The sequence below is a fragment of the Labeo rohita genome, chromosome 23 (genome assembly GCF_022985175.1).
Source record: "Labeo rohita strain BAU-BD-2019 chromosome 23, IGBB_LRoh.1.0, whole genome shotgun sequence".
Lineage (NCBI taxonomy): Eukaryota > Metazoa > Chordata > Actinopteri > Cypriniformes > Cyprinidae > Labeo > Labeo rohita.
The window spans coordinates 27,924,774-27,940,686 of record NC_066891.1 but is presented as its reverse complement, the minus strand read 5'-3'; the positions used below and the strand labels follow the sequence as shown (position 1 = coordinate 27,940,686).

Genomic DNA, 15,913 nt, shown 5'->3' with positions numbered 1-15,913 from the left:
CAGATATGGTCCCTCCTTCAGTGTTAATGACTGAGATTTTTTCACTCATTTCATCATCTACCAGGCAAAACTTCAGATATTTAGAGCGTGTCAGTCTGACAAGCAGAGTAAGAGATCAGCTTCAGAGTGGAGTTATCAAACCCATAGGCCTGTGTTTAATAGACATCCTCTTTAACCCTCCTGCTATAATCACGTGACCAGCATTACGCCTCCGCGACAATTAACACCCCAATCAACAGCCGTTCAACAGCTTTATAATCTAGCCATCAAGATCTGCTCTGACTGTCCCCAACATCCTAAAGCAATCTTCATTATTTGGGTTTGTTTGAGAGAAAATGGTCCTGGTCAATTATATATTCTTTTTAAGCAACTGTAGAAAAAGTAGAAAATCTATTTTAGTAATAACTTTCACCTCTTCACTTCAGCTATTGCATCTTTATTGGTTTTCGGCAGCATAAAAGTATGACTCACGACAGCTTGAAACCACTCGTCGCAGTGAGCCCGTTCAAATAAAAACCACTGCTTGTGAAGATAAACCTGCGAGGGTTTTGAAAGCGCGGATGATATTTGCCATGACAGATATTAGATGTTTATCTATGGCATTGCAATCTGCTATTTATAAGCGGTTCAGAGCTCATATCCTGTCAGGCATCTTGGCATGTTGTAATTACTGTTGCTGCCAGCAGATGGCAGAGCATTTCACATTCAATTTACTCAGCATGTCAACCCTGTCCTGTCATCTGCCAGCCATGCTGTAATATCTGTTGCCTGTGACTCATGTATTGCAAAAATACAGTCAAAACGGCAGGATATTATTACAATTTAAAATAACAGTTTTCTATTGTAATATATTTTAAGATGTAATTTATTCTTGTGATCAAAGCTGAATTGTCAGCATCTTTGCTGCAGTATTCAGCGTCACATGATCCTTCAGAAATAATAATATGCTGATTTGTTGTTCAAGAAGCATTTCTGATTATTATCAATGTTGAAAACAGCTGTACTGCTTCATATGTTTGTGGAAAACTGATTTTTTTTTTTTTTTAGGATTCTTTGATGACTTATTTATTTGAAATTAATCTTTTGTAACACTTGTAAATTAACAATTTATTAATTTATTTATTTTACTTTTCAAAGGTCTTTATTGTTACTTTTGAACAATTTCATGCACCCTTGCTTAATAAAAGTGTAAAATAATTTAAAATAAATATATCAGCTTTTGTATGTAAAGAAAAAAAAATATAGGCCACATAATATTATTCTATTCTATTCTATTCTATTCTATTCTATTCTATTCTATTATTATATTATATTATTTGATCCACAACCACAAAACCAGTCATAAGGGTTATTTTTTAACTGAGATAGGATAATATTTGACTGAGATACAACTATTGGAAAATCTGGAATCTGAAGAATATTGAGAAAATCTAGAAATTGACAAAATCGCCTTTAAAGTTGTCCAAATTAACTTCTTAGCAATGCATATTACTAATCAAAAATTAAGTTTTGATATATTTACAGTAGAAAATTTACAAAATATCTTAATGGAACATGATCTTTACTTTATTTTTGGCATAAAATAAAAATTGATAATTTTGACCCATACAATGTTTTATTGGCTATTGCTACAATTATACCTGTGCTACTTATGACTGGTATTGTGGTCCAGGGTCACATATTATATTACATTATATTATATTATATTATATTATATGTGACCCTGGACCACAAAACCAGTCATAAATGTAAACTTCTATACATCATCTAAAAGCTGAGTAAATAAGCTTTGATATATTTACGGTGGGAAATTTACATAATATCCTAATGATTTTTGGCATAAAAGGAAAATCAATAACGCAAGTTATGTAATAATATTACTTTTTCAGGTAACTAGTAAAGTAAAACATTAGTTTTTAATTTACAAGAAAATAAACAGAGTTACTTTTTTCCACCATTTATTGATTGATATTGAGAGAAATCAGGAGTAAGCTTTTATTTTAGTTCTAGAAAAAATGTGAACATGCATTTAATCATCAAAAAACAAAACAAAACAGATTCAGGTTTACTCAAAATGAATAAAAACAGCTAAATGCAACTCAGAATATGACACAAACCTACAATAAGTAAATATGTTAAATAATACAAATATCCTTTATGTATTTAATTCCAATTTGTTAACCAACGTCTTTGCTGCTGACCTTCGATGATGCAATTCAATCATATTAATATGCAAAAATGACTAACATTTGTTATTATTATTTTATTGTTTAACTTTCGTCTTCTGCATTCTGCTGTACAGACGTGAATTTACTTTTCCTTCAGCCTGAGGCTTTTGGTGTGAACAGGCTTTTACATTTGCCAAAAATATAACTTTTTATATTAAAACAAACAAGCAAGCCCCGCCCAGATTTAAAAATAAACACAAAACACGTAATGCAACACTTTCCGTAAAAAGTAACTAAGTAGTGTAATTAGTTACTTTCTAAGGAGTAACGCAAAATTATAATGCATTTATTTTAAAAATAACTTTCCCCAACACTGATTATATTATATTATATTATATTATATTACATTATATTATATTATATTATAGGGTGAACACACAATTAACAACTATAAATACAATTTCAAAACTAAACACCAACAAACCTCAAACTTTAAAGTCAAAATCAAATCTTTTAGTCAAAAACACATTCTCATTTGTCCAAATCTAATATTTGGCCTCAGATGACACACAAACCTCACAAATTCACACACTTCTTCGCTGCCTAGAGAACACTAATGATGTTTTTTTTAAACACTCTTACAAAAACTTCATTTTGGGAATCAGGAATCAATACTGTAACACTGTAATACTGTACAGTATACAACATAAACAGAGGGGTGCAGATACAGTGAAATTCAGAAATAAGCTTTAAAAATAGATTGTTCTCATTGCATCTGTAAAAAAATCTTACAGTAGATGAAAAGCACTAGAAAAGATCAAACCAAAGAATCAAATATGAACTTTGTATATGCACCACAATGCAGTGTACTGACAATTACAGTCTAAGTAAATAAATAATTAAACATAATTAGCATATTCTGTCAAATTGCATTAGAGTATTGACAATTACCTTATTTGCCATATAGAGCCTTTCTTACAGTAGTCTTCTGACAGAAGATCTTCTTTATCTCCCCTAGACAGTCGTCTATCAGTTCTGCAAAAATGCAGTACATATATGAAGCACTTGGCTTCAAATCAGTTAAACTGTTATGAGTTTGCAAGCGTAAACATGTGCTACAGTGTTTACTGTACACCAAATAGTGAAAGTCTCTATTCTGAAGTAGGATAGAGCCTAGGACCACTAGGATTCATTTTCCAAAGCACATAATCATCCATGCTCTTGTTTATATTATCCTGAGATTCTAACCTGTCTGACATAAGTTTTGCTACATAATGTTTACACAAGGTAAATGTGTGCTATTTGAGCTCATATTGTGATGCTTAAAGAGATAGTTTACCCAAAAATGAAAATCCTTAAGTCATTAATTAATTACCCTCATGTCGTTCCAAACCCGTAAGACCTTTGTTCATCACAAATTAAGATATTTTTAATGAAATCCTAGAACTTTCTGACTGCATAAACTGCATCACAACTGACACGTTCAAGACTCACAACATTAGTCATAATTTTTGTTTTCTTTGTGCGCAAAAGGTATTCTCGTAGCTTCATAACATTACAGTTGAACCACTGATGTCACATGGGCTGTTTTAACTATGTTCTTACTAGGGCTGCGAATGCGATTTCCATGCAAATTTTGTCAGTAAAGCCAGTTCTGTAATCAGCAGTAAATCTCCATCACCTGCTTTCAGATGGCGCAGCAATTACACAGAGCCGTAGTTCACTGATAGGTTACGGAAAAAAATTGCAGACAATATTATTGCGCAGTTATGAAATCGGAGAAATCATTTGCGATAATGACAGCTGTTTGCGTAGCTTCTCAGTGAACTACTGCTCTATGTAGGTAGTACATCTGAAAGCTGTGAAAATACCACATTTAATAACATGTTTTTAATCCAAACTCACTTCATAACGTCAGTCAAGTGTTAGAAATAAATCCTTCTGTGGTGGTGTGGCTTTTTACACAGAATAAGGCACACAACATATTTCATAGCATTCTAAGCAATGATAAAGGCATTGCATTATAAATATACTTTATAATATAATAATAACTCAGATAAAGCATATATTGTTGTACTTGTGTGTTTATTGGTCACGTTGAATCAGTGAAAGCAGTTAAATCTTCCGTTTATTCAGCTGCAGTTTCTTTTTTGGGCGTAGTCTGAGTTTTCGCATAAAAGCGCCCTCTGGCCTTCGGATGAAGATTTACTGCTGATCACAGAACCGTGCTTCACTGAAATATATGCTTGACAATCGTAGCTTCTGCCTAATCGCGATTGCGATTTCATTAAAATTTATCGTGCAGCCCTATAGTTCTTACTACGTTTTTGTGTCATAGGTGTTGTTGTCTATGCAGGGTCTGAAAGCTCTCGGATTTCATCAAAAATATCTTAAAGGAGAAGTCCACTTCCAGAACAACAATTTACAAACAATTTACTCACCCCCTTGTCATCCAAGATGTTCATGTCTTCAGTCTTCTGTCTTCAGTCGTAAAAAAAATTTTGAGAAAAGCATTTCAGGATTTTTCTGCATATAATGGACTTCATTGGTGCCCCGATTTGAACTTCCAAAATGTAGTTTAAATGTAGTTTAAATTATCTAGAGAAACAATCAGTCATTTTTTAAAAAAATAAAAATTTGTATACTTTTTCAGCACAAAAGCTCGTGTAGCACAGGCTCTGGGATGCACGTCCACGATGCTATGAATTAGTAATGGGTCGTTCTTGAACAATTCTTTTATTTTGAGTCTCCTTGGTCATGCGCAGCATCCTATTAGGTTCTGTACTGGAATTAGTTCACCTGTTTCAAGTCTTCTGGGTTTTCGAGTCGTTCGTTCATGTTATGGGGCTGTCACGTGATGAACAAATGACTCAAACCCGAAAACTTGTCAAAACTTGCATTACAGTTTTGTCTTGTTTGTAGTGTGATCAACGTTTGTGTAAGCAGTAGATGTGTTAGGGAAGTAACACGTAACATTTTAATTATATTTTGCTAAAATGAACGAAATGACTCGAAAAAAGATTTGTTCATTTTGCTGAACGAGACTCAAAGGTCTGAGTCGGTAAAATGATCCGAACTTCCCATCACTACTACAAATCACGTGTAAGTTCATCGTCTGTGTACTGAGTATGGCGAAAAACTCCATCTTATTTTCTCCTACAACTTGAGAGGAGGACATTGTTGTACCCTTTTGTTTGTAAACAGCGTTTACAAACTTACTTGCACTTTCTTAGTCTTTGCGCATTTGCTTTGTAAACACTGGGTCTATAGTTCCATGTGACCTTTCAACATGATTCAATAGTGTGTAGCATAGTCAACGCACATCCCAGAGTCTGTGCTACACAAGCTTTTGTGCTTCCAAAAAAATTGACAGACCCTTCTTCCTCAGCTGGGATCGTTTAGAGCCCTTTAAAGCTGCATTTAAACTACATTTTGGAAGTTCAAAATCGGGGCCATTATGTGGAGAAAAATCCTGAAATGCTTTCCTCAAAAACCATAATTTCTTCATGACTGAAGACAGAACGACATGAACATCTTGGATGACAAGGGGGTGAGTAAATTATTTGTGAATTGTTGTTCTGGAAGTGGTGTTCTCCTTTAATTTGTGTCCTGAAGATGAACGATGGGTTTGCAGGTTTGGAACGACATGTGGATGTGTAATTAATGACAGAATTTCATTCTTCACCCTTTAAGGTACTTATATTGTATACTTGTGTTGTCTGAATGAGAACTTGGTTAATTGCACAATGTAAGTTTTTGCCACTAGATAGCGTATATTCAAAATAAATAAGAACCAAAAGCGTAGTTTGATGATGCTGTGATTGAGTGTGCAATCATGGGAGTTGTTGTCTTCATCCTCACAGCCATTGCAATCCAACGGGACTCGGGCAGAAATCATGTCCATGGATGAGCTGATGTATTAAAGACTTATTAAAGTCACTGTAGTATGAAGCAGGGTGGGGCTAAAAGTCGTGGAAGTGAGACGTGGATGTTGGAGCGATTGCTAATGGAGGACGAGTGCGATACACGGCTCGAAAGCGGCAGAGCTTTTATTATGCCACAGTCGAGCGCTTCCGCTTCTTCCTGTCATGCGTATGTGAGGTAAAACAGTGCTGTTTTATCATACAAGATACATCTGAGTGTGTTGAAAGTTCTGTTATAATGCTACTCTGTATTTTCGTCACCTGTCTAATGTCTTTTGTTTTCTACAAAATAAAATTGCAAAAATTTAGGGTGTGTGACGTCACTGGCAGCTGACGCAAGGATACGGTCCATTACACTAGTTAAAATTGCTTATTTCTCTGGATTTAAACATTCTTCGAAACATCTGGGATAATGTAAGTACACAAGTCTGCAATATATATATAATACTGTTCTAGTGGTTTTTCCAATACTTAATTTAAAAAAAAAACAACAACAACAACAACAACAACAAAAAAAAAAACGTACATATTGTGCCTTTAATCCTGCATAAAATGAGGGCATTTTGTGTCGAGTTTGGGAGAAAACATTGAGGACATTAGAATGTGTGAAAACAGGTGAAATGTGTTTTGAGAAATGTGTTTTTGTTTTGAGAACAAAATGAATAGTTCGGGAAACTGGGCCAAATGCATCATTTATAGTCTGTTAGCAATTGAGGAAACTGTATATAATAATTCTCATCTGTGATGACTGAATTCAAGACACCACACAGTGAATAATAAGTAAATAAAACTGAAATTAAAAAAACTAAGTAATTTCTCTGGGTTTTCTCCTCAGTAGGCTGTAATAAAGAGAGGACTGACAGTCTCTTTCTCAGCATGTGGTTGGTGACTAAAAGCTCAATACAATCACATTAGTGACATGCTAATGTGAGACGCCAATAAATGTAGATTTAATTTTGGAAATGAAACATGGATTTTTATCCTTTAACTCAATAAAGCACAACAGTTACACCCACATTTTCAGCAGCTTTGGTTTTTGAAGTATTTTTTCATTTTCTTAATAAGCATCTCGAAAAAAGATTAATAAGCCATTAACCAAACCAACCAGTGCCAGTATGAATCACAACATTAAAACATTTAATAACGCATGCAATAGTATAACTGCAGGAATGTATCTTGAGTATTTGTTGTTCCACTGGCTGATTATATTAATTTGTTTTAAAGCATAAACGTCAGATACTGTGAGGGATAAAGTAAAACAAAATGTGATGAATGAGTCATGCATTGCCTGGAAAAACCCCATGTCTCTACAATCCACTGTCACACAGCATATGTGTGTGTGTGTGTGTGCCACAGGGGAGGGCACACAAGACAAGACCCTCGGGCTGTGTAAAGTTAAAAAGCCACATTTAAACTGTCTGTCCTGAGTAGGGCAGACGACCCCCAGACTCCAGTAAATCCACGTAAAGCCTCTAACAAAACCCTTTTGTCCTTTAATCTGCCACACTGAGCAGAGCTCTCCTGCTTATTAACAAAAGAAACCTAATTTAGTTGAGTTAACTTACAGGTTTCCCAGTGGAGAAACATCTAAAGCCATTTATAGACTGAAAAGACAAGTCACTGATGGGACCAATAAGTGAAGCAACTCTCCTGAAGGATGAAGGTTCTAAAAGTACATCTTTCAGTCTGTTCTGTTGGGTTTTGCCTTTGTCACATACACAATCTAAAGGAAAAAAAAAGTAAATTATTTGAGACTCAGCTTTAAAAGATGATGATATTAAACTGTTTAATTACTTGAACAATGATGGCATGGATTAAAGCCCTTCTTTTAGAGAGGAAGGGTGTAAGGCACTGCTGATGGAACTGTTCATCTAATAGCCACCTGTGCACTTAGATTCACTGAAGTTACCAAATAAACAGCCTGCAGATTAGGCCCCACTATCAAAAACACCACTGTACAACTCTACAGCATCTAATATGTACAGACTACTTCTTTAACTGCTACAGTGATAGACAGTCTAGTGCAGCTCCATCTACTTGAATAGGAAAAGAGCAAAATGTCCTGTCAGAATTGTTTTCATAACAGGTTGCAACAGCAATTAAATCTGACAACAGCTCTATCATAAATGTAGCTTTAAAATGCTCAAAATGTTATATTTCAAATTCGTTCAATTGTGCATTTAAAAAGGCATTTGGATATTTTAACTTAAATACTTGGTTTCTCTTGCTAGAGTGTTTAATTGCATTGAATGTGCAATTATAGTGTACTTAAAGTCTTGAAACTATATGTAAAAAAACTGCCCTAGTGAAAAATAAAATGTATTTAAAAGTATACTACATAAATGTACAAATTATGCACTTAATAAGAATAGCCTGCAACTGTACTTTTAGTATACTAAACTGGTACACTTAAAGTCTCATAAATTGGAACTAATTTTGTACTTAATGCACTTTAATTGTGAAAATCTGTCTCGATTTAAAAAAATTTAGATATTTTGGTTGGAAACAAGACAAAAAATCTTAGTAAGAAAAGCATTTTTGCAGTGTATAAAGCTTGGAACAGTTTTTAATATAACTCAGTTTGCATTTGTCTGAAGGGAAAAAAAAAAATACACCTAGGATGGTTTGAGGGTGAGTAAATCATTGATTAATTTTCATTTTTGTGTAAACTGTCCCTTTAAGTTAGTCAAAAACACTGTAAAGTCCAGCTATTTGCATTTAGTACAAATTCAGTCTTAAACACATTTTCATTTAATTACAATTGCGTTAAGTGCCTGAAAACATTTCATTAAGTTCATACTTACAATAAATCTGTTTTATTTCTATAATAAGTATCTTTCTTAAATTCACATAAGTGGCCTTTCATTTCATTAATATTATATTATCTTCAAGTACAGTTTTTTTTTTTTTAAGATTAAAGTACACTACAAGCGCACATTGAGTACAGTTAGTTTATGGTGTGAGATATCAGAGTACCTCACTTTAAACATTTGCATAAATCCTTCAATGACAAGATATGAATAGAGTAAATGATACTAAAAATGGCACTATGACATCTCTGTAAAACAAACAGGATTTTACAAACAAAACGCTTCAGTAAATGAGGACTTTGGTCACTATTATGGCCACATCAACATCAATCTCTAGAATACTGCCTGTCTATATGGCCACTTCAGGAACGCTTGGCAAACAGTATGAAATGACTATGGCACGCCCATGTTTGCATGAGAAGCCACACTGAATGTGTTTCCACATTCGTAATGGCTTGAATTACGCTGTTATGCCTTACCACGACAAAACAGTTAAAACACCCAGAAAATTAATCTCCGCACCACAAGACTCCATTGCATTCAGAGCATTTCCAGGAATCTGCCAGGACAGAGCACTCTGCATCTCTGCAGGCCTTGCGTGGGTTCAGTGTTTGATTTGCGCTGGGCATCGCGTCTGAGTGAACTCAAGCGGGAGTTGTTATCAAACCCCGTCCCAGTCTGTGTTCAGCGTATCTCTGTTTACTCCATATGATGAATAATTGAACAGCACTTGTGTCACAGTCTATCCGGATACGAGCAGAGACGCAGCGTTCTGTCACACTCTGAACATGCTCTTTTTATGCTCTGAACGTACTCTTCTTCAGTCCAAATCAGGCTAGAGATCAAGGCTAAATGTGCAACTGCATATCTAAAATCTTGACTAGTCTTGACCAGATCTCTCTGGAAGAAGAGATTTTAATTATCTCAGTGAGTCTCTCCTGGCTAAATAAAGGAAATAATAATAATAATAATAATAATAATAATAATGAGAATATTCAGTTCCGTTTTATAAAAAAATATACATATACATATACATATACATATATATACATACTTTTTCTATGTACACAAAAAGCCTATTTCTCTCAAATATTGTTCACAAATCTGTCTAAATCTGTGTTAGTGAGCACTTCTCCTTTGCCAAGATAATCCATCCACCTCACAGGTGTGGCATATCAGGATACTGATTAGACAGCATGATTATTGCACAGGAGTGCCTTAGTCTGGCCACAATAAAAGGCCACTCTAAAATGTGCAGTTTTATCACACAGCACAATGCCACAGATGTCGCAAGTTTTGAGGGAGTGTGCAATTGGCATGCTGACTGCAGGAATGTCCACCAGAGCTGTTGCCCATGAATTGAATGTTCATTTCTCTAACATAAGCTGTCTTCAAAGGCATTTCAGAGGATTTGGCAGTACATCCAACCGGCCACACAACCACAGACCACGTGTAACCACACCAGCCCAGGACCTCCACATCCAGCATCTTCACCTCCAAGATCGTCTGAGACCAGCCACCCGGACAGCCGCTGCAACAATCGGTTTGCATAACCAAAGAATTTCTGCACAAACTGTCAGAAACCGTCTCAGGGAAGCTCATCTGCATGCTTGTCATCCTCTTTGGGGTCCCGACCTGATTGCAGTGTATCGTCGTAACCGACTTAAGTGGGCAAATGCTCAAATTCAATGGCGTCTGCCACTTTGGAGAGGTGTTCTCTTCACGGATGAATCCCGTTTTTTTACTGTACAGGGCAGATGGCAGACAGCGTGTATGGCGTTGTGTGGGTGAGCGGTTTGCTGATGTCAACGTTGTGGATCGAGTGGCCCATGGTGGCAGTGGGGTTATGGTATGGGCAGGTGTATGTTATGGACAACGAACACAGGTGCATTTTATTGATGGCATTTTGAATGCACAGAGATACCATGACGAGATCCTGAGGCCCATTGTTGTGTCATTCATCCATGACCATCACCTCATGTTGCAGCATGATAATGCATGGACCCATGTTGCAAGGATCTGTACACAATTCCTGGAAGCTGAAAACATTCCATGTCACCCATTGAGCATGTATGGGATGCTCTGGATTGGCGTATACGACAGCATGTTCCAGTTCCTGCCAATATTCAGCAACTTCGCACAGCCATTGAAGAGGAGTGGAGCAACATTGGCAACAATCAACAACCTGAGAAATAGGCTTTTGGGTACATAGAAAAAGTCTTAGATCTTCGAGTTCAGCTCATGAAAAATGGGGGCAAAAACAAAAGTGTTGCGTTTATAATTTTGGTCAGTGTATGATATGAAATCAACATGCAGTAGAATTCAAGACTTTTTTTTTGTTTTTGTTTCAAGAAACATAAAAAACTACTAAATAAATAAATAAGAACCAACATTTAATTTTTGATTCTGATTAATAATTACAGCTCATTAATAAATCTATTAATTATTCTTTCAACACACTTGTGACCCTGGTCCACTTAACTAGTCATTAGGGTCAATTTTCGAAAATTTAGATTAAATAAGCTTTCCACTGGTGTATGGTTTATTAGGATAGGACAATATTTTGCTGAGATACAACTATTTGAAAATCTGGAACCTGAAAGTTGAAAAAAAAAAAAATTGAGAAAATCGTCTTTAAAGTTGTTCAAATGAAGTTCTTAGCAATGCATATTACTAATCAAAAATTAAGTTTTTATATATTTACGGTAAGAAATTTAGAAAATATCTTCATGCAAAATGATTTTTACTTATCCTAATCATTTTTGGAATAAAAGAAAAATTGATAATTTTGACCCATTGTATTGACAGTTTTGACAATGTATTGTTGGCTATTGCTACACATATACCCGTACTTAATGTTTTGTGGTCCAGGGTCACATTTGTGTAAACTATATTCTAATCTAAAATACTTTTGTTAAAATTTTACCAAAAATATTGTTTTGTTTGTTTGTTTTTATTTCATTATTTATTATTTAATTTTTATTACATTTTAATTTTACTTTGACTATTACTTAAAATACAATTTAAACAAATAAATAATAAACAAATAATATTTCTATCTTTGTATATTTATTAAACATCATGTCATGAATATTACTTGGAAAATTTTATATAATTTTATATAACTTTAACTTATTTTATTTCAGCTAGCCAAGACAAAATCTCCTATTTCATTTAGTTTAATGTATTAAAATTACTAAAACTAAAACTGAACGAAAAAAAAAAAGAATAAATAATGAAAACTATATTTGCATATTTTTAAAAAATAAATAAATTTAAAAAATGACAAAATGACAACAAAAAATAGTAACATTTTAATAAAAAATACAAACAAACTATACACACACAAACTAATTCAAAATATTAATAACTGTAAAACTGTACTAGCATCTCAGTTTAAACTAAAATAACACTCATTCTGACTGAAAAAAAATGCATTTGGTTCCTTCATTTTACAAATATACCTAACCCTCCGTTCCTGTTTCCCAGGTCATGAACTCATGGCACAGATACACGTGATGACAGCCCGTTGCAAGGGTTATCAAGTCTCTGCTTTTAAACAAAGGAACACTTTCCTTCTGGCCAAAACAATGTCTTCCTGTCAGTCTACATCCCTGTAAACATTCTCATTCACACAGGACACTCTCTCTCAAACAATCAAGTGCTTGTCATACACAGTTACTGCACCTCATGTTTACCGCAAAACCAATTCTGAAGAGAATCTCTCTAACAGAGCTGCCGTTGTGTTGAATTCTTATGGTTCAGTGTATGTGCGTGTGTGTGTGTGTCACACTCTTTCTCTTCACTTCTGCCTCTCTCTCTCTCTATCACTCTCTGGTTTCCTCAAGTGCTCGGTCACGACCTCTGACCTTCCATTCAGTGCTGGATACACTTCAGGACTCTGAGTTGGACACCTATGATGATCACAGAATATAAAGTGTAAAGAGCTCCTCTGGATCTTAATTCAGTTTCAATCTGAGTGCTGAAGTGTGTATGCCTGTGAATCATGCGACACCCTAACACCTCACCAAAAACCTCTGTGTAAACACACAATCCTAATTCAATGTATGATAGTAATTCAATGGTACAGCTACTCAAGCACTGTGAAAATGGAGGACAGTGTACAACCAAACACAAATGGCTGAGGGTGGAAACTATGGCAATGCAGGACTGTCAGTCAGCGGCCGTGGGCGGGGCCTAAACAGTGTGACATCACACTGCTTTGAGAATCAAAACAGCAGGTCTAAAGAGACTTATTTGGTTTAATGGAGATTAAAAAATAAAGGAGTGGGTGATATGGGCTTAAAAATTTATCACGATAATTTCTGGTATTTATTGCGATAACGAAATCCTGTTTCTTTAGAGAAAAGTATTATCTTTCCTATTTTTACCCAAAATAGGGTGTTGTGAGCATTACTGAGTACACACGTAATGTAATGACTGTTTAATTCACTGGAATGTAAATTAAATTGTTTGTACTTTCTGTACTGGAAGCTCCTAACACCAAAATGAATTCCTTGTGTGTAAAACACACTTGGCCAATAAAGCTCTTTCTGATTAGGAAGCCAGAGGGCGCCCTTGCGCAGAAACTCCACATATGCATTATAGCAGAAGTAATAGTACTGACAACACTTCAGGAATCTCTAATCCAGTTATCACTTTAGCTGAATAAAATGCAGATAGAGAAATTTTAACTGAGGAAACCTGAAGACAATAAACATCCGATTGCTACAATATATGGTTTGTCTGTGTTCTTTAAGCAATCTTGGGTATTTTTATAAGGGTAAAGTATATTTATAATGCAATGCTAATCGACATAACCTTTACAATACTATAAAATAGTACGATTTCTTCTTCATTCTGTGATATGAAACTACGTCTGATCACAAAAGGTTATTTCAAACACTCGATTATGTTATGAAGTTAATTTGGAGAAAAAGCATGCCAGTAAATGATATCTTTGTTGGACAAAGGTTTGTAAACAGGCTCAAACACATGCAAAACGGCATTGCACAGTTAATGTTATTCAAGGCTCAGAGCGATTTTTGTCGCACTGCACAGTTTTGACCAAACCAGTTTCAGATTGTAGCTCCTCATTTAATGATATACTAGATTGACGTCCGGCTTCAGCATGTCACTCCACACTGTCGCACACAGAAATATGTCAGCAACTAGACTTCGTCATTATCGTTATTATCGCGGGAAGACTAATTCTTATCGTGGAGAAAATGTTACCGGTATATCGCAAACAATAAGATATCGGCCATCCCTAGAGTGGGTTGATTTTTATCATTGTAGGGTGGTTGTGGGGCGTATCAAGCACGTCAGCATATCAAGGGAATTTTATTTAATTTTATTTATTTTTTCCCCTTATGGGAAAAATATGGATTTATTTTTATTTCAGTTTTTATTGTAGTACTTTAAAGTAAATTTATTTCAGTTACCTACCAAAATAACATAATTATATAAAAAATTATATAATTTTATTTTAGCTTTATTTCAGTTAATGAAAGCTATTTTTAATAACAAAACTGGGATGTATCAATATTAAAATTATTGGAGAATTATTTTCATGTTATGCCATGTGTATGTTATGTCATCTGTACACTATACAGTGTAAACTTTTGAACAGAATGAAGGGTTTAGGCTTATTTTGCCTATATTTTCTTCATTTAGTACTGCCCTTCAGAAGCTACAGAAGATGCTTACATTTTTCCCACAAGACAAAATAAGTTAAATTTACCCTGATCTTCAAATTCAAAAAGTTTTCACCCCAATGCATTGTGTTTCCTTCTGAAGCATCAGTGAGTGTTTGAACCTTCTGTAATAGTTGTATATGAGTCCCTCAGTTGTCCTCGGTGTGAAAAGATGGATCTCAAAATCATACAGTCATTGTTGGAAAAGGTTCTAATACACAGAAATGCTGAAAAAACAAAGAATTTGTGGGACCTGAAGGATTTTTCTGAAGTACAGCGGGCAGTTTAACTGTTCAGACAAACAAGGGACTCATGAACAACTATCACTAAAAAAAACAAAACACACACAACTGTGGATCATTCAGGTAACAACACAGTATGAAGAATCAAGCGTATGTAAACTTTCGAATGGAATAAAAAAAGATCATGCATTTTGTATAATCCGTCTTATTTTGGTAATATATATATATCTATAAAAATCTGTAAAATCTATATATCTATCTATTTACTTGCCATAGAAACTAAAACACTTTGGTGAAATTTACCATGGAAATTTCTGGTAATGGTTAGACTAAAATTAGTATGCTAAGGCATTAGTGTAAGTAAGGTGTTCCAGTAATTGTGTTTATTTTAAGTTGTGATCTCATTGTTCAAACGCATCTGACGCTGGTCTGGTATCAGAGAGGAACAGCTCCACAGCAGCATCATGCAGAGATCTCACAAAGGAAGTGCACTAGTTCTGCAGTGGACGCAGCAGAGCTGGACTGCAGTACCCGCGGGAGGAGAGAGACAGAAACCACTCAAGCTGTAAATGAACCTACGACATGCTTGTCACCGATTCACGAGCAGAGCATCTGTAACCTGTGCTGACAGTGTATCTGCGCACATGTGCAGCATTTTACAGCTGCTGAGCTGCAACACAAAGCCTAGACATGTTGTCCGTCAAGATTTATCTGCTCTGCGGTTCATCCTGTAGAGCTTGAGCTTTTCGGGGCTTTTGTTATTTTCAGCTGACTTTTACGGTAGAAAGATAATGTGCCTCATACCTAGTGAGCCCTAGCAAGCTCTAAGAATATACTGTTTCAAACTGAATGCAATGTTTTCAGATATTAAACTGCATGTTAATTGCAATTAAATGAAAATGCATTATAGTGTATTATGGTTTAAATTCAAATGAAAAGCAAGTAGCTTGACTTAAAAGCCACTTAAAGGAGTCATCGGATGTCCATTTTCCACAAGTTGATATGATTCTTTATTGCCTTAATGAAAAGTCTACAACATACTTTGGTTAAAATTTCTGGTAGTGTAAAACAACA

General features: G+C 35.0%; 1 protein-coding gene across 2 annotated transcripts in view; it reads right to left on the bottom strand.

Annotated features, from left to right (window-relative positions):
* Nucleotides 1–15,913, bottom strand: part of frmd4bb (FERM domain containing 4Bb) — a 73,524-nt gene that overhangs the window by 45,871 nt on the left and 11,740 nt on the right. The window contains exon 1 of one of the 2 annotated variants that reach the window (XM_051096938.1): nt 3,120–3,172. The exons of the other annotated variant lie outside the window; for it this stretch is intronic. Coding sequence (XP_050952895.1) covers nt 3,120–3,131 — 12 coding nt within the window. The 5' untranslated portion in view covers nt 3,132–3,172. Of the gene's footprint in view, nt 1–3,119; nt 3,173–15,913 lie in introns of those variants that run through there. 2 annotated transcript variants of the gene reach the window in all.